An 18,110-nucleotide genomic window follows, 5' to 3' on the forward strand; every position below is an offset into this window, starting at 1 on the left:
TGCTTCCAACTCAGTCTATTTTCTTTCTCAAATCATGAATAGTCTATTGACAATAAGGGCTACTGGTACAGTCACGAAACTGTATGAGAGAAACAAAAAGATTTTGCATTTTAATTTTAACTTGTACTTCCTGAATCTGTGCATGAATACACACTTACCTTTTAAAAATCACATTAAAACTGTTTAGCAAAATGTGGATAGTATGGGAAAAAACACACCCTGATAGTGCGTGTGTAGGGGAGAGAAATAATAATATACACCAAAACATGAAAAAAACTAGTCTGCTAAAATACATATGTCAGAAAAATTTCATACAGAAGTTACCATTTTAGACAAAATACACAGAAAAATGTATATTGATACAGTCTTTTTTTTAGAAAGTACAAAAATAAAAAGAATTTCATATTAGAAAAAAGAGAAGCAGGATGAAAGGAAACTTAATACCTTAATCCAGTGTTTCTCAACCTTGGCAACTTTAAGATGGTGTGGACGTCAACTCCCAGAATTCTCCAGCCAGCACGGGAGTTGACGTCCACACATCTTAAAGTCGCCAAGCTTGAGAAACACTGCATGAATCCATTCCTACTTTCCGATGCACATCCTGTAGCGAATGTATCTTTGTTTTTTATTCTTATAAAGAACATCAGCAAGGTCAGGGACAATACTGCCCAGAGTGCTTACTCAAGAACAGACCTTGTCCGTGGCACCCAACTTTGGGATGTCCTCCCAGTGAGATATGCCTGGCACCCTCTTTACCATCTTTCCATCATCAGGCAAACACATTGTTATTTTCCCAGGCCTTTTAACAAGGAGTTGATTTTTACAAAGCTGTGATATTTTAAATTTCTTGATTGTGGATTTTATTCTCCATTTTATTGTTAATTTTTGCTTGGGTATTTTAGACAATATTTTAATGTATGTGTTAACATCAGCTTGTTTGAACTTACAGTTTTATCATTTTGATTTTGGGTGGACACTACTGGGAATTGGCATGTAAATGTTCTAAATAACTGAAATGTAGTGGTATTCAGGGGCATTGGGTGTGGGGAGGAGATGGAAGATGGTAGCTTCAATTGTGTGGTTACAGCAGCCATCTTGACTTTTTGGAAACACCCCCCTTCCCACCCCCAAGATGCTCCTAATGGCGTAGCATCCATTTTGGATGTGCTAATGGCAGGCCACTGACAGGAGATTTAAGATGATGTTTCTTCTTTGTCTCCTGTAATGTCATAATATTATCCTTTCAGTAGAGACTAATTTCCATCTGTTTGTTCTCTTTCCTGTGCTACTCATCAGGATGGAGTGGAGCTTTTCAAGAACCACATCAGCTCTCTGAATTGAGCAGTAGGCCCCAAGCATTAGATTTGCCACAACAATGCCTTGGCTCCCTGCCAGCACAAGCTTTGAGCAGCTGTGCCCTGCCCTTAATCACCATGCTTTCTTTTCCTTCCTGATATCTTCAACATCTGCATCAGTAGCTTGCCTTATTTAGCTGTTTATTTAGATACAAAATCTGCCTCATCCTGAAAACATGGGTTAGCCAATGAAAAGGTGGGGGGATAAATCCAAATAAATCAAAACAGTTTTTTCTAATGCTACAAAGTTGCCTGTTTTGCAACTGGGGGCCACACCAAATGCAGGGTTATATACACATACTATGTAGATTTTTTTTTCAAGTGTAAAGAGCATGAGATAGTAATGATCATTGTCAGGGCTGCAGCAGATACAATATGGTCCTGATGGAAATCCCACTTCAGGAAGGACCCAGGGCCAGCCCTTAAATTAAACCAGCCTTTCTCAACTTTTTGACCCTAGAGGATCCCTTAAAATATTTTTCAGGCCTCAGGGAACCCCTGCACATTGAGGATCAAATATAGGCCGGAAGTTACAAAATTATTATATGTGTTTCACATGTAGGCCTGTATATATGCATTAACAGTGTTCTTGAACTAAAAATAAAGAATGAAACTTGGCTGGGGAATTCTGGGAATTGAAGTCCACACATCTTCAAATTGCCAAGGTTGGGAAACACTGGTCTAAACATTCTAGAACAGGGTTTCTCAACCAGGGTTCCATGGAACCCTTGGGTTCCACAAGAGGTCACTAGGGGTTCCCTGGGAGATCATGATTTATTTAAAAAATTATTTCCAATTCAGACAACTTCACATTAAAGAGGTAAGTTTCATTCTTTATTTTTGGTTTAAGAACACTGTTGATGCATCTATACAGGCTTACCCATGAAACAAATATAATAATTTTGTAACTTCTGGCCTATATTTGAGCCTGAATGTGCAGGGGTTCCCTGAGGCCTGAAAAATATTTCAAGGGTTCCTCCAGGGTCCAAAGGTTGAGAAAGGCTGTTCTAGAGTAAGCAGATTAGTGATGGAAACTGCTCTGGTTCTCAGTGACTGGGGAGGGGGAGCATAATATTCAGTAGAGGAAGTGACTTGCTCTCTTTCACATATGATCTTAATTTTGAATGTTCACATCTATAAGGAAGCTGGGAAAGGGGAGGGGCACCAGGAGGAACGTTAACACTTTACAGATGAGAGTACTCTATCTAAATCTGCTATCTGCCATAGTTTCCTGTGCTCCAAGCAATTCTTCAGACATTTCATGTGCACAACTTTGTTTTCAATTTAACTGTATGACCAACTCGTGTTTTTTTTTTTAAAGACCCAAATGATTAATTTCCAAGATGACAACTGGGGAGCTTCTCCCAAGCCCCAAAATGTACAATTAGCATAATCTGCTAAAATCTACTTTGCAAAACATTTTTCAATGATGTTTGGATTATTATGCTTTTGACGGATTGGGCGATTTTAGACAGCAATGGAAGTTAAAAAGAGGGCCTGATTTGGCCATGGGAGATAATACAGAGTGCAACACTGCCATCTACTGCCTCTTTCTAGATGAAACTAGATATTTCCAACCCCGTTTTATTTAATAGTTAACCTCCTGCCTCCCTAATTTGGTCCTTCTGAGATGGTGGGTTGCAACTCCTATATTTCCCATGCATCTTGGTCATACAGCAGGAAGTTATGGGGGTTCTAATCCAACACCTCTGAAGACCAGCAAATTGGAGAAAGCCGGTCTAACTACAATTAGACAAGTATGGCTGTTGCTAATCCTTGTCATTAATGTGTATCTCCCTTGTCCCGTCTTGCAAAAGCAATGAGTGATTCAATATTATCGTGTTCAGCATTTTCCCACTCCCAGCAAGAGCTATCAGTGAATGCCGAAAACAATGAATCAGAAGTATTTGCACATTACTCTCCAGATAAGTATAGCTTGTGTTCCTAAATATGGATTGGTAAGAGATAGACAGACAGACAGACAGACAGACATCCTCCTCACTTTCTTCTTCTTCATCCTAGCATTTTCCCGCAGGTGCAGGGTCCGCTTTTTGGATCAATGAATGCCATTTCACTTGATCAAACGCAGAAACTGTGTCCAACTGGGTTGTGTCCTGCCACCTTTGCTTTGGTCTTCCATGTGGGCATTTGCCATCAATGTTATAGTGGTAGGCAATGCAGGCGACGGTGTGGGGTGCTGCTCATAGAAGGTGGCCATACCACTGTAGGTGTTTTTCCTGCATTTTCTCTGTTATTGGTGCAATGCCCATCTGCTGCCAGACTGTATCATTGCTGACATGGTCAAGAAGGGAAACGCCTAATGACCAACGGAGCATGCGTATCTCCATGGCATGTAAAGGGCACTCAGCACTTTTGGTGGTAGGCCAGCACTCAGTGCCATACAGTGATCTCTCTCTCTCTATCCATATCTAGATGGTCTGCCCAGAAGTCCTCCTCACTTTATTTTTAAATAAATAGGTGGCTGTGAAGAATGAAATAAAGTGAGATCATCTCGGCTCAGATATGCAGTCAGGCAACAGGTTTCTTCTCTTCTGGTGTATATGGTGGTCAGAGAGTAGGCAGGCCCCTCCTTTGGCCCTGCTAACTCTCCTGGGTTTGGGAGGGAAAGAGAACAAGAATTATAGGGAATTATATATAAACCCACAACTCCAACCTACCATTCAACACAGAAACTTTTTTCAAATGTAATTATTATTCCCCGAAGTGAGCCAGTTCTCTTTCTGGAACAGCTGTGTTTTAGGAAATCAGAAGTGCTGGAGATGGAACACACAGATCATCTACACTAAGTTAGCTTTAAGTCTGGTCTGTGTACATTCCAGGATACCTTTCGCTCTCAACTGGTTTCTTGAAGAAAATGTGGCAAGCAAGCAAGCAAGAATCCAAATTAGGATTTGGTGTTATAAAGCTGAGGGAAGTGCTTTGTGACACAAATTTTTGGATAAAGACTAAATTTAATCTATTTTAATTCAGTTTACCTAAGAGGCTCAGGCAGTGTTTCTCAACCTTGGCAACTTTCAGAAGCGTGGACTTCAACTCCCAGAATTCCCCAGCTAGTCATGGGGAATTCTGGGAGTTGATGTCCATACATCTGAAAGTTGCCAAGTTTCACACATCTGAAAGTTGCCAAGGTTGAGAAATACTGGGCTTAAGCATATTGAGGTTGGAGATGTGTTATGCTTTTTCCCTGAAGACCATGTGGAAGTTGGCACATGTGTAATTTGCTTCCTGCTAATACTATTGTAAAAGATTGAAACCCTATGGAGATTTATTTTATGAGTCACCCATACTAAATCAGGTCAGACTTTTCTTTCATGTCTTCATGGATAGTATTTGGTTGCTCATTTAATCATTCTTAGTTGCATGGGAAACCAGACTGCATGTGAAATTAAATGTATCGGTTTATGTCACTGTGGTAGGAGTTTAACTTTTTTTCACAGCTTCAGAGAGGAGTAATCAGGATTACAGCATGGTGTATAGGGAGGGGACTCCATTGGTATTTGAGTTGGAAGGGGTAGTTTCATTGGTACATAGACAGGTTCCTCTCATAGGACATGGTGAAGGGAGGGCATTTTCATGAGAACCATGAAAACCACATACAGTAAGGACAAGGTTCAGTTCCCCATTCCTAGGCCCTAATGAAAATAATCACACAGTTGTAATACTAGTACAATATATGTAAAACCACACTTTTCCCCCCTGCCTAAAATATGTCCTTGAAAAGGGATAGTGGCATTTGAGCAGCCTTGATGAATGGAGGGTTGGGGGTGCTTTTTTGAGGATTCCTCTGAACACTTAATCAGTGGTCTCTTAGCGCACTATTTCTTACTGGGGTGTTTGGGGTCCTATATACATGGGGCTACATAGGGTTACATTGGACTACCCTTGAAGAGTATCTGGAAACTACAGCTGGTCCAGAACGCGGCCGCATAGGCAATTCTTGGTGCCCCAAGATCAGCACATGTAACACCAGACAAAGGGATTTGTTACGCATGGGGGTGGCTGGCGCCTTAGAGTGCCCCTCACGTACATACAATCTTTTATTGCCAACTGGATTTTTATTTTATATTTATATGTTGTATTTGTATTTATATTTTATATATTATTTATGATGATTGTTTTTAACTTGTTTTAATCTTGTTAGTTCTAATGTAAACCGCCCAGAGTCCCTCTACTGGGGGGAGATGGGCAGTGGCAAAATTTGAAAAATAAAAAAAATATCACAGGTTTGGCAAACCTAAGGTTCTCCTAAAGGTGCTAGGATTTCTCCTGAGTACATAGTATGACTGGGAACACTATTAGTGCATGCATTACTCTCAAGACAGAATAGAGTTTGTGGAATGTTTCCCACCCCACCAGCTTAGCTTCAGCAAGTTGCTGTATTACCTCCAAATATGACGTGTAATCTGGGTTTTAGTCAGGAGCATTTCTCCACCAAGCACTAGCTTACACTAAACCCCATGAGGGTTTGCCTCTGCTTTCTTCAAAGGAAAAGATTCATTCAAGCCACTTCACCCAAGAGCTTATTGTTCTCCATCTTCTCATGTTAATCTTGTTGATTTTTCTGGAGCTAACTTGCTTTTTATCTCCCATGGAAATCAGTAAAGTAGCGCAATCTATGATGACCCACTGAGTCCCAGGGCCGCAACTGAAGGGGGGCAAGTCAGGCATGTGCCCCGGGCACTGTGCTGGGGAGGCACCAAAATGAGCACTGGGGGGGGGGGGCGCCGAAATGGGCGTGGGATCCATGTTTGCCCCGGATGACACAGACCCTAGTTGCGGCCCCGCTGAGTCCCTCTTGTCCAACCCCAGCTCAGCTTAGTTCAAGTTGATGACTTTGGAAAAAACACATTTACGCATAAAGCTTCAATCGTGTATTCATTTCTCTCTAGAATTTTCTAAGTTTGTCCTTTTATATTTTATTGCTTTTGGATTGACTGTGGCTTACTGTGGTTTGGAGAACTTGTTCTGCGCACTGCCCTAATACTTTTGAAGGAATAGTAGTAATAATAATAATGTTAACATTTGATATTGTTCATGTCTGAAACTTAACTATAGAAGAACCTTGGCAAAGTAACTGGCACTTTACCCAATGCTACTCTCGCATTACAACCTGACTGAATATAGAGCTGCTTCAAGCCATACATTAAAACAGACAGTTCCATTTGGAAAACTATTATTTTACAGTTAAAGTTCTATATTTTTTTTTAAAAAGCAGGGGGAAAAATGGTCTCCATGGCAGTTGGGGTAACAGGATGTGTTTGTGAAAAATAATAGGGGTTTCATGGTCCCAGAAATATTCTAGCCTCAAGGGCTTAAAAGATAGTCCATCCTATTCTATTCCCTAACTTGGAAGGAAGTTCCAGTGAATACTGTACACAGTATAATTTGTTTTCCACAAACAAAGGATAGCATTGTGCTGAAGAGAACAAACTATCTCATAGGGTTTGTGGTGGAGATGAATGAGATATGATTTGTAAAACACGTCCATATCCAGGGTACAAAAGGAAGAACAGAAAACTAGGTGCATTCAACAGGGAGTATGCGTGTGGTTGCACATGTGTTCAGCACATAATTGGAAGCAGCTTTTGCTGCCTTTCCACCAGCATTTTGCAATCCAGTACATTTCATCTGTGTGCAGATCTATTTCTTTTCATTCTATCAGGACTAAAAAGTGCAACGTAAGCAAATAATAAGAATCCACAATGATTTCAAGCCAAACCTGACTTGGAATGTTTTGAAAAGTTAGAGGTGCATGTTCTTTTCTTTGTCTCTTGATAATTACTAAGAAAATAACATGGTTTCACTTCAATCTCTTTTTCAAGACACCTGAAGGGCAATGGCAGAGAATATAGTCAATAAAGACAGATCTTTTACAATGTTCAGATAAATTTTGTTACCTCACTGTTTAAAGATCTAATTGCAGACAAAGGGATTTTCATTTCACTTCATTTCCAAGGCCCGATTCATTTGTACCCATTGAATAATGCTAAATCTATGCAGAAATAAAACAAGTGCCATTCAAAACTATAAAACTTTCAACCTTGTTCAGTTTTTACATGGCATCTAACAGTCGATTTTTAAAACACTGGTTCTGGAGGATTTCTTTTTCTCTTTTACACACAAGCATGCAGGCATATACAATCCATGTGGTCCATCCAATTATTACTCTGTTTTTTTTCTCTAACCACTGGAACTCAGGCCTATTGTTTTTTGCTCTGAGGAACAAACATTGTAAATGCTTGGCAAGAGGCCTGTATTATTTTTAGAAAGTTGGGAACAGTTTTCTCCTTGTTTTCAGGACTGGGGGCGGTGGGGGGGGGGAATTTCCTATCCATCCATGTAATCACACTGCCATCTGTTGTCCAGATTTTAGAAAGCAGACAACACAAATTCAAACAACCGCCATGAGAAACACAGCCCCAACTGTGTGTGTGGGAGAAGCAGTGTTTTGCTCTTCAGGAGGCATACTTGCTTTGGTGAATTATTAATATTTACATGCACAGTAGTATAAGGAAAATGGATAATCACTGTCTGTATCAGTGATTAACAAAGAATATATGGCAATTAACCCTGTGCAGTCCTGTGTATTTCCATACTAAGACAAAGGAGAACATTCCGCTCACCCCATTTGTGACATGAACATTAAACAGCACTCTGTAAATGCCCTCTAGTTCATTTCTGCTCAGGTAGCAAAACTGATACACCTTTCCTCTAGGAAAAGATGAAAATACATTTTTAGGAGGGGGGAAAACACAAAGGGATACAACTCTTAACTTTTTCTGCAGTTGTTTTTACAATTTTATTTTATGTGTTCTTTTTAGAGAAAAATTGAGGTTGTGTTATGGCTGTCTTAAAATGTTGAAAAATTAGCAAAATGCCAAGGACAAAAGAAACAAAAACTTGTATTTCTGCTCCCATTTTGGAGTAATGTCATGACCTCTATCCAATAACAATGGAACAAAACAGTAGCACAAGACAAGAAAAAGGGTAAACATTCCAAAGCCAGAATAATGAAGATTTTATCATTAAACCCTTTCAAGAGATTTTTTTATGTTCACATATTTCTATTTGGATTTAAGCCTTAAACATAGGGACTTGTGAACATCCTTCAAAAATCAGGGAGAGTGTGAATAAGTAGCATCAAGATAACTATTTCCACACATTATTTCTAGGTCAGTCTTTCTCAACCTCAACAACTTAAAAATGTGTGGACTTAAGCTCCCAGAATTCCCCAGCCAGCATGCTGGCTGGAGAATTCTGGGAGCTTAAGTCCACACATCTTTAAGTTGTTGAGGTTGAGAAACACTGTTCTATGGAAAGCTGGAAAATCTGAACTCGATGGTGTGCATATTTTTATTTCATTTTTTTTCCAAATCGAGAATCCTAATGGGGAAGTGGAGGTGGTGAACAGCAACAACTCCACCTCCCTTCCTCCCCACCTTTTGTCTTACGAATGGCAATATATTTTCTAAGAATTCCTAGAGAGTAGGCGAATCTGACCTAGCTATTATTGATAGTAGGCGCGAATACAGCTAAGTCTGCGAATATTCAACTGGTTCCTCACTCCCCAAATTGTACAATACTAGCACGCATGCAAAAACAAAAGGGGTGGGGAGAGATGCAAGGGCCTTTCTTATTTATTCCCCCCATTATGGGCTGCCTTAAGCCACGAAACCCTCCGACACCATGGAGCTCCCGAAGTCTCCAAGGAACGGAGTGGTGTGGGCGCGGGGCAATGCAGCAAAGAGCCTTCCCGCTGCAAGTCCCTATCTCGTTAACTTCTTTCGCCCCCCCCCACTCCCCCTTGGGAACGCCACAAGCCCAACGTGAAAGGACCTGTCCCAGAAAAATGTCTGGAAACCGCCCTCCCCCTACGAAAGTGGGCGGAGATGAATCGGAGGCAGTTCGTGCCAAGGCAGTTTCACCCGGGCCGAGCCCAGCGTCCGGCTGCGAGCAGGGCTGGAGCGCAGACTGAGAGAGGGAGGCAAGGGTGGGACGGGGGAATGGTGGCAGAAAATGGGTTAGGAAGGAGGCATGCAAAAAGGGGAAATTGGCAGGCAGGAAAAAGAGGGTCGGCTGCACAGCGGCATTTCTCCCTTCCGTCGGACTGTTTTTCCCACTCACTGATCACACACCTATGAGCGGCACGTCACGTTCATGGTGTCGGAAGGAAGAGCGGGCGGGTGAGAAGGAGGCGGCCGCGCAATTCTTCATTTTAGGCAAGCGGGTTTTGACAGGAGTTCTGCAGGGGAAGTCGTTCGTGACTTTCCCACCTATTCGGCGGGATTCTGATAATGAAAAGTTGATCATTTCCCTAGTATCTGCGATTTAAATGTTACGTTTAATTTTACCACTAATTTCTGCCTCAGCAAATCAGATCTGGTTACAGTGACCATGCGACCTTTATTATAAAGGACAGTTCTTTATTTCAGAAAGTTGTCCTTTAGATTTATTTTTCAAAAACTCACTTTTGTCCTTCATCTTGGTCATTTAACTTTTACCATACAAATGGTGCCACTTAATGCACAGTCTTTCACATTCATGTGAAAAATACGGAAATTGAATTGTCTTTTTAAAATAAATTTACATATATTGTTTGATTTTAGATATTTTTATTAAAATGTGTTTTTTAAAGTTTTTCTTGATTTTGCTCTTGAATTTTCCTTTGTAAAGCAAAGTTATAAACACAATTAAAAATTTTATCCATATGAACCTCTTCCAGATTTGCCCCTTTTTCAGGTTTGTCCTTTACTTTTTTCCAAGAAAATACAGTCAGCGTAGATATGGTTGTTTGTGCTGTTGTTGAAAGAAAGAACGTAAGTATTAACTCAAGAGCCCCTTTATTCTCCTGACATGCCCCTTAAGCCGCAAGGTGTGTTTATGGAAGTCTGGAGTACTCAGTTAGGACCATGTACTAAGTCTTTGCATGCTGTTAACTTCATTGCCTCATTTACTATTCACTTAAAATATATTTAAAAAAGGATAAATTATGTTTTCTTCAGCTTTGTGCGGAACAAAACATTGCTTAAGATGAGTTCTATTTTTATTGGAAGGGACTCTTCTACCTTCCTATCCTTTAAATAAGATTTGTGCTCCATATCGTGCTCCATCTTGCTCCTATAAGCTTTAAAGATGTTAGGAAGTGAGGGCATCCTCTAAGCCAGGCCTGCACACCTTATAAAGGGGAAAGAGCTATGTTGATAAATTAAAAATAATCACAGGCCATGAAAGAATAGCTGGTGCACTAATTAGCTGTTTCGTGGAAGCAATGATGGAGCTGGTGGTGGTGGTGAGGCCTGAAGGTCCTGGAGGTGCTCTTGAGGCAGTGGCAATGTTTCATAGTGGTGGATTTATTGAGTTTTCCAAAAACATCAAGTTGCGCAAGGCTGCTTGGTAGGCTGCGTATTATGCAGGCCTGCTCTAGGCAAACTTGATTTCTGACTGCATCCATGCAGTTTTCTTGGCAGTGTTATGAAGTGGTGGCCATTACGTTGTTTGGAGACACATACACAACCATATCCCATCCAGCGCTAACCAGGCCCACTTCTGCTTAGCTTCCAAAATCAACGTGGGGCTGCTGCTTATTGAGGGCCAGAGACCTTATGTCTAAAATCATCCATTCCTAAACAAACTCCATGAAATCGGTTGCTTCAGGTCATGGGACTGAGGGTACATTCAAGGCTAGATTCACTGAATACAATAGAAGGGCCTGTGCTTTGCACCCTCCTCCATCTCTGACATTCTCAGTGGTCATGCTCTGCAATAATTAAGGTGCGAGTGTGAAAAGACAATATATGGTTTCTCTGCTATTCAGTATGCTGTTGCAATTGGGTTGCTGACAACATAAAATGATAACTAAGGCAACAGTGCTTCACATAAGTACCAAATACTTAGCCACTGTGGAACTTACACAGTTCACTATACAGTATATGTATGTGAAGCCTGTGGACAGGCTCCTTACATGTTTGCCAGTTCCCACCCAAATTGTCATTCCATCACATTGTACACCACTGTGTATATATTCCAACTGTGCAGCAACATGCTGCAAAGTTCCTTCAGTAATATATCTGTGTCTGCATAAAATTACTTACATGATTCCAAGTGATTGCAGTGTTTTCACTGTTTTCTTTTTAACTTTTGTTGACTTTGAAAAAAATGTATTAAATTACAGTTATGGTTGCATGTTTGACTTTTCATTTACATGGTGCAGTACATTAGATGACAATTAGTGTCCATAAAAAAGAAATCCATCACATTGTAACGTCCAGAAAATGCTGGGATAGGGTAGGGTTGGAGTCTAAGATGGTGGTGTTGACTGCATCAGAAGAGAAGGGTTGGGGTTAGGGTTTTTGGTTGTGTACTGCTGTTGTGAGCTGCCCAGAGTTGTGTCTCTTAAGCTGGGCAGCCTATAAGTCTTTAAATAAATAAAATAAAAAACCCAAGGTTTGGAGCTTATTTGCTGATTAAGAGTAAGAAGCATCAGATTTTGAAATGTAGTAAAAAATTATTTCTCAGATCTTGATTTTAGCCATCTTCAGATTGTTTGGGGAACACTGGTGTTCTGTGGAACACAGCTTAAGCATTACTGCTGCATGTTATTTCTAACTATTCCTGTAACAATAGTAAAATAAATAAAGCCATTTTAATGCTAGGATTTCAGTGGGGAAAATTTCAGTATTGGCTTAATTAAGTTCAACCTAAGCCTATGAGATCCTATGTAATATCTATTTATTTTTTGTAACAATTAGGTATACACTGGAATCAAAATACATTAATATTTCTGCTCCTGCATAATGAATATTAAATACTGATACATATTATGATTCTTTCACGCAACTATCGTATTTATGATACTAATGAAAAGCTTCACTAACAATAACTTGCAGCCTGATAGCAGTTTTAAAGCTACTGCCTTTGCATCCGTGAATTACTGCAATTTTCATGACTTGTGTTCGTTTGGTAATTCTCCATGTAGAATGAATCCGTGGCAGCACGTAACAAGCGAGGTGCTGAGAAATGCACGGAAATATCCCAAAAGCGAGCGGTCCCAAAAGACATGTGCTCCAGGTGAGGCTCGAACTCACAACCTCGGCATTGCTCTGCTGTGTACTGCTGTATAAGTACCGCGCGCTAACCGATTGCGCCACTGGAGCCCTGACATCAACTCTTCCCGAACGCTTTATCAAGGGCTCAACTGCAGCGGACGCCATTCCAACGCGCGAATTTCCTTTTCCGTCTTTGCCCGTTTCTCCCTTTGCTCCGAATTTCATGTTTCCGGGCCACAAGAAAGCACGCGCTAGAGGGGCAGAGGCAACGAGTTCTATTTCGCGCCGGCTGGCCTTCCCCATCTCCCCTTCCTCCAGCGTTGCGCTGTGGCGGCGGCGGCGGCTGTTGCTAGGCCCCGGCGCGGCCGTGACGCCGCGAGCCTCCGTTGCACGGCGGGATGGGGCCTGTGACCGGCGCTGGTTGCTGCTGTTTGGGCACGCCCGCCGTACCCGGTAGAGGAGAAGAGCAGGAGGCGAAGTAGGCGGAAGTAACAAAGGCGCGCCGGCCGGTGGGGCGGGCGCTGAAGAAAAGCCCGAGAGAGGATCCGAAGGGGGCTCATGCCTTTTAGGGAAACGGGTGGGGGCCGCTGGCCGAAGGAAAGAAGGCCCTACTGAGGAATGGAGGTGGGCTTTTCCCCGCCTGGCTCGCACGGAATTGTTAGAGGCGCGCCGCCCTTTCCCGGCGCCGGGCATCGACTGCCCGGCCGAGTCGCCCGGATCCAGTCTCCCTTTGGGTGGGTGCGTTAGGATCGTCCGCAGGCCCGACTGCGTTGTCGCAGGCGTTCAAAAATGTGGGGGCAAAGGAAAGCACATTGAACTTCTCTCAGATTAGAAGTTTCTTTCAGTTGGAAAGGAACAGTGAAAGCTGTTGCCTCTCAAGATACCCAACAAATCATAAGATGGATCTAGGGTCTACCCCAAATGTGTTCCCTTGGTTTTTTTTAATAATATAAAACATAATATAGGCTTCTGTGGGAAACAGACAGTACCCCTGATAATTCTACAAACTAACTGTTAACAGATACTCCATTTTTCTCAGATCCACAATTCAGTTTTTGAAAAAGCACACACCAAAAGGGGGAGTCTTCCTTTGCTTAGAGATACAATTGCAGATATACAAGCCCAAACAGCTGCCAAAAAAGTTTATCAAGGGCCACAGCTGTTTGGTTTTGAGGGGGCAAGATGAAGCACTTCTGGGGATGATCTCTAGTGCAGTCAGCCTCATCACAGTGCAATAATGGCATGTTTACTCTCAATCCAAATAGCAAACTACTCGGGATAGCTGTTTCATACTTAAAATATACTCTATAAACTACAAGAACATTAGATTTTTAAAGCTTGATCTAGGAAGTCCATCTGATTTTTAGAGCTTGATCTAGGAAGTCCATCTGATTTTTAGAGTTTGATCTAGGAAGTCCATCTGACCAGCCCTTGTTGCTATAAGATCCACAGAGCAAGTAATTGAAATTAAATGTTAATAATCAGTGGGAAAACTAAAAAATCAATTCTAAATCCATTCAATGTTAGAATCATTTTGGTCATATTAGATCTTCTACTTGAATGTGGGACCACCTGGGAATATCAGCTTGACTAAGCTAGAAAGTTAAAAAAAATCCTAGAAGAAGATAAAGGGAAACTTTCCATAATGCTGCCAAGAAAATTGCATTGGTTTAGTAACTTGGAGTCGAGCTTCGCCTGAGAATGTCTTTATCTTGTTATATATTTATTTACTGCTGCAGCACTAACATGTTTGCTCTTTTACAGCTCTCCATGTTTCCCCAAAAGATACTGGTCAAAGGTAGAGAGTATGGGAGGAATCAGCGACTGTTTCTGTTTCATATGCACAATGTACCTGTCCTCTTTTTGCATTGACATGCCATTTTGGTCCCCTTTCTGCCCCTTCATAGAAAAATACTGAACAATTTTTCTATGGGTGGTAGTTGATATCTCTTCGATCAATTTGCTTCACCTGTCATCTTTGAGCAAGCTCACAAAAAAAAAGTGTAATGGCACCATGTTTGCAACTCAAGCCCATCTATTTAGCAATAGGATCAGTTAGGACAACAACAACAAAAAAGGACTCACTGTTGGATCTTTTTGCTTTTGGATTCATTAAATTGTAAGGGAGGGGGAATAAGGTAGGGAAGTTACCAGGAGAAAGAAGGAAAGAATAGTAGTTGCTATGTGGTACTTACAGGGATTCACTTGTCCATGTTCTACAAGTTATTTCAGCTGCATTTACTATCAAGTGGGCTGTTCGCAGTGTTAGCAAAAGTAGCATTGAGACCTCAAAACAAGAGGCCTGCCAGTTGCAACGAATGCTTTTGAGCACATTCCAGGATGATAGAGGGTCCATCATGGGACAAGTGTGAGAAATCAAACTATTTATTTATATTTCAAATTTATTTGTATTTCAAATTTAGTCACTGCCCATCTCACTCAAAGAGTGACTCTGGGCAGTTTACAATAAAACAACAATAAATAATCATTAAAATACAATAAAACAATATTCTTAAACAAAAATATAATCCAAGAGATAGATGTTAAATGATTAATGATAATCAATATTAGTAGCCTCCAATCATTTTATCCCCTGTTATTTGTTTAATCTCCTTTTAGCTATCCAAGTTGGTGACAAGTTGTAATGGTTGCCTATTCTAAAACACCATCAGACTCATGAGTAGGAATTCAAAGATATCTGATTTATTAAAGAATAGTATGCAGGAACACAGAGAAAGCTGAGAATGATGAAAGCGTGCCAAATTCAAACTAAAAATCCTCAGTGCAAATGAAATCCCTCCCCCCGGAGAATCTTCTCAAGTTCACAATCCCAGGTGCTCCTAACAGTTTCTGATGGTCTGCAGGAAAAGTCCTTGAACAGAGAAAATAACCCAAACACATTCCATTGTACTGATTTCACATACAGAGCTTGGTACAAGGTCTCACAGCAGCTCCCTCCCAAACAGAAACGCATGTCAGCGCCATGGCATGTGAAATGTTACGATGTATACACTACATTGAATCAGTGAACATGACACAATTACTGTACCTTCTTGTAGCAAACGTTTACATAATCATAATCTGTAGAGTCAGCTGCAACAATTTGATTACTTACACAGAACCTAAATCTACCTTGAGTTGAATTGGTATGCTTTTTTTATCTGAAAAAAAAATCATATACAAGTTCTAGAGGGCTGTGTTTGAGTGTAATAAAAACTGACTTTAAAAATTAATAAATAATGTGAAATTGTTATGTTACATATAGGCCAGATACTAATAATGTAGTATGTGTGATGGTGAATAGGGCACACAAAAAATAATTCATCCTACTGGTCCTTTTTCTATTAAAATTGAACAAATTTCTGTGAGGAAGATACCCTAGACATACGGTACTTTTCCATGCATGAGTTGATCATTGGCTAAACTATTGAGAATGCCCTTCAGTTAAGTTATCAGCTAAATAACCTTTGGATCTTAAACTCATCAGCTGAGGATAGTGCACTGTTACACACCGATCATTCCAATTATACAGAGACACTCATTAGCAATAGCATAAACGGTTGCAGTGCCAAACCTAGAAAGTTCACGTACCATTTCCTCTGGAGCACATTACTATCAAGAGTTATGGAGAAGATGCTTGTGAATGTAAAGAAATGGGTAGAAGAAAACAGAGATGCTTTTCTGCCTCCAGTATGCAATAAGCTTATGTAAGTGAAGGGTACCATTATTACTACTACTACTATTGCTTTTCAAAGATTTGTACAAATGAAGGGTAAAGATGTATCTGACAAAGCTAATTGATGTTTGGCTGTGGTCTACTTTTGCTAGGCTAGCCTAAAGGTTGCGTTATGTTTGGAAAGTTAGCAATAAATAAATGACAATCCTGTATTCTAATTTTTTAAAAAAAATCCATAGCAGATACTTCTCTAGAAGTACTGTTGTTTTAGTCCAGAAGCTGTTAACTATTTCTCAGATCAAAATAGCCTGTAGGTCGTACAGTTGTCTAACTTGTGAGGTGTGCATGTGCCTAGGCCTCCACAGCTAGCTATGATGCAAAAATTACTCTAAACTGAGGTCTTGGAGCAAAACCACCCTTATGTACTTGCATCCTGACATTTTAAGTATGTATGTTTCATATACATGCAGTATTGTTGTGATGTATACTTCATCATCTCCCGCTTGTAAACTCCTAAGTCTGTCTGTATATGTGTATGTTCACAGTAACTCTCCACCTCCATGTCTAAGTTTGTTGTGGCTGTTTTCCAGCTGTTTGTTAGAAAATAGCTAATATAATCTAGAATGGAGTATGGAGAAGATGACAAGCTGGTATTTGGAAGACACAGAAACAAATATGAAATAACTGAAGGCAAAAAGCCTTGAGTTAGAAGCTCCCCCTGCCCACAACTCCCATGCTGCATTCTTTTTTCTATTTTTTCTTCTTTTTCCTTTTTTCTCTTGCACAGCATACATCTTTTTTTTTGACAATAAAAAAGAGTTACTGGTATATAATTCAAAAGAAGATGAGTATCTACAAAAAAAAAAGAGTCTTCCAGAACAAATTAATGTGCAAAATCACTTCTGTCTTAAAGGGAATCACTAAAGCAAAAGAACACATCATATATTGCAATGTTGCATTCTGATCACAAGCATGCTTAAGTTTTATTTATTACTCAAATTTAGCCACCACCCATCTCCCCCAAAAGAGGGACTCCTTAAAGCACATACAGTATAGGTTCCAACAAATACAAAATAATATTTTTTGTTGAATTAATGGAAACTTCAACTTATAAAAGATGCCACAACAGCTTTTCATTGTACTCCAGTTCCTTATTCTCGGGTTGACTGTACTGCTGTTTGATTTGGACAACATAGTTTGCTGTAGTTAATCAAAAACAGAAGCATAAACTTCCCAAGTCCAAACAGCCAAAAGAGTTAGTGGTGAGGAAAAAATGCATGAACTAGAGGAAACTTCGGAGTGTTATAGTAAAAAGCTATATATTTTGCATTGTATCTGAATGAGCCTCCAATGGGAATTCAACATAGGTTGAATTTGATTACCTCATTACCTTCACTTAACCTGCTTCTGTTCTCTGAATAAGGAAAATACTAGACAGTCCATTAATGCTCAACAGGCTGACGCAAAAGAAACGAAAAATGGTAGAGTAGACCTGAGGATTTCTTTCTCTCCAAGGAACTCAGAAGCAAAGAATTACATATTACAAGCATTGCTTTCTTCCTTCTAGTTGTCCATGAAAATAAACTTGAAGGCAGAAGTTACTTCTGATTTGAATGGAGCAAGATTGCACCATTAGCAAAAAAAGAAAAGTCCCCACACCCTTCACTTTTCTGAACAGTTTCTTAAATTGTTTTATCCTGTTATGTCTTAATTTTTCATTATTTTTATGTCATTGCTGCTTCTATGGTTATTAACATTTAAAGCAAAATACTTTTACTGTTGTATGTCACTTTTTGTCTACTATGAAAAAGGGACAGTAATGAAATTGAATGAAGTATTTAAAAGATCGATGCTTAAAAAATATTGTTCTGCAGGCATTGCCAACAGCTCAATATAATGTTCGTTGGTGGGCCAAACCAAAGGAAAGATTACCATATTGAAGAAGGAGAAGAGGTAATACAGTGGTTTGGATTTATCTCTTGGTTGTGCATAATTTTTTAAAGCTTAATGTTC

The 18,110-nt window shown here is 40.2% G+C and overlaps 1 protein-coding gene and 1 non-coding gene across 2 annotated transcripts in view; one reads left to right on the forward strand and one right to left on the reverse strand.

The window, feature by feature from the left end:
- Nucleotides 1-12,435: 12,435 nt before the first annotated feature.
- Nucleotides 12,436-12,529, reverse strand: TRNAI-UAU (transfer RNA isoleucine (anticodon UAU)). The gene is made up of 2 exons: nt 12,492-12,529; nt 12,436-12,471 (listed from the first exon to the last, which is right to left on the reverse strand). It is a non-coding gene; the product is annotated as a tRNA-Ile (tRNA).
- A 2,934-nt stretch (nt 12,530-15,463) lies between these two features.
- The window catches only part of HAAO (3-hydroxyanthranilate 3,4-dioxygenase), a 29,561-nt gene continuing 26,914 nt past the window's right edge, over nt 15,464-18,110 (forward strand). The window contains exons 1-2 of the mRNA XM_063302918.1: nt 15,464-16,128; nt 17,972-18,050. Coding sequence (XP_063158988.1) covers nt 16,046-16,128; nt 17,972-18,050 — 162 coding nt within the window. The 5' untranslated portion in view covers nt 15,464-16,045. The remainder of the gene's footprint in view (nt 16,129-17,971; nt 18,051-18,110) is intronic.

The sequence above is a fragment of the Candoia aspera genome, chromosome 1 (assembly GCF_035149785.1).
Source record: "Candoia aspera isolate rCanAsp1 chromosome 1, rCanAsp1.hap2, whole genome shotgun sequence".
Classification (NCBI taxonomy): Eukaryota; Metazoa; Chordata; class Lepidosauria; order Squamata; family Boidae; genus Candoia; species Candoia aspera.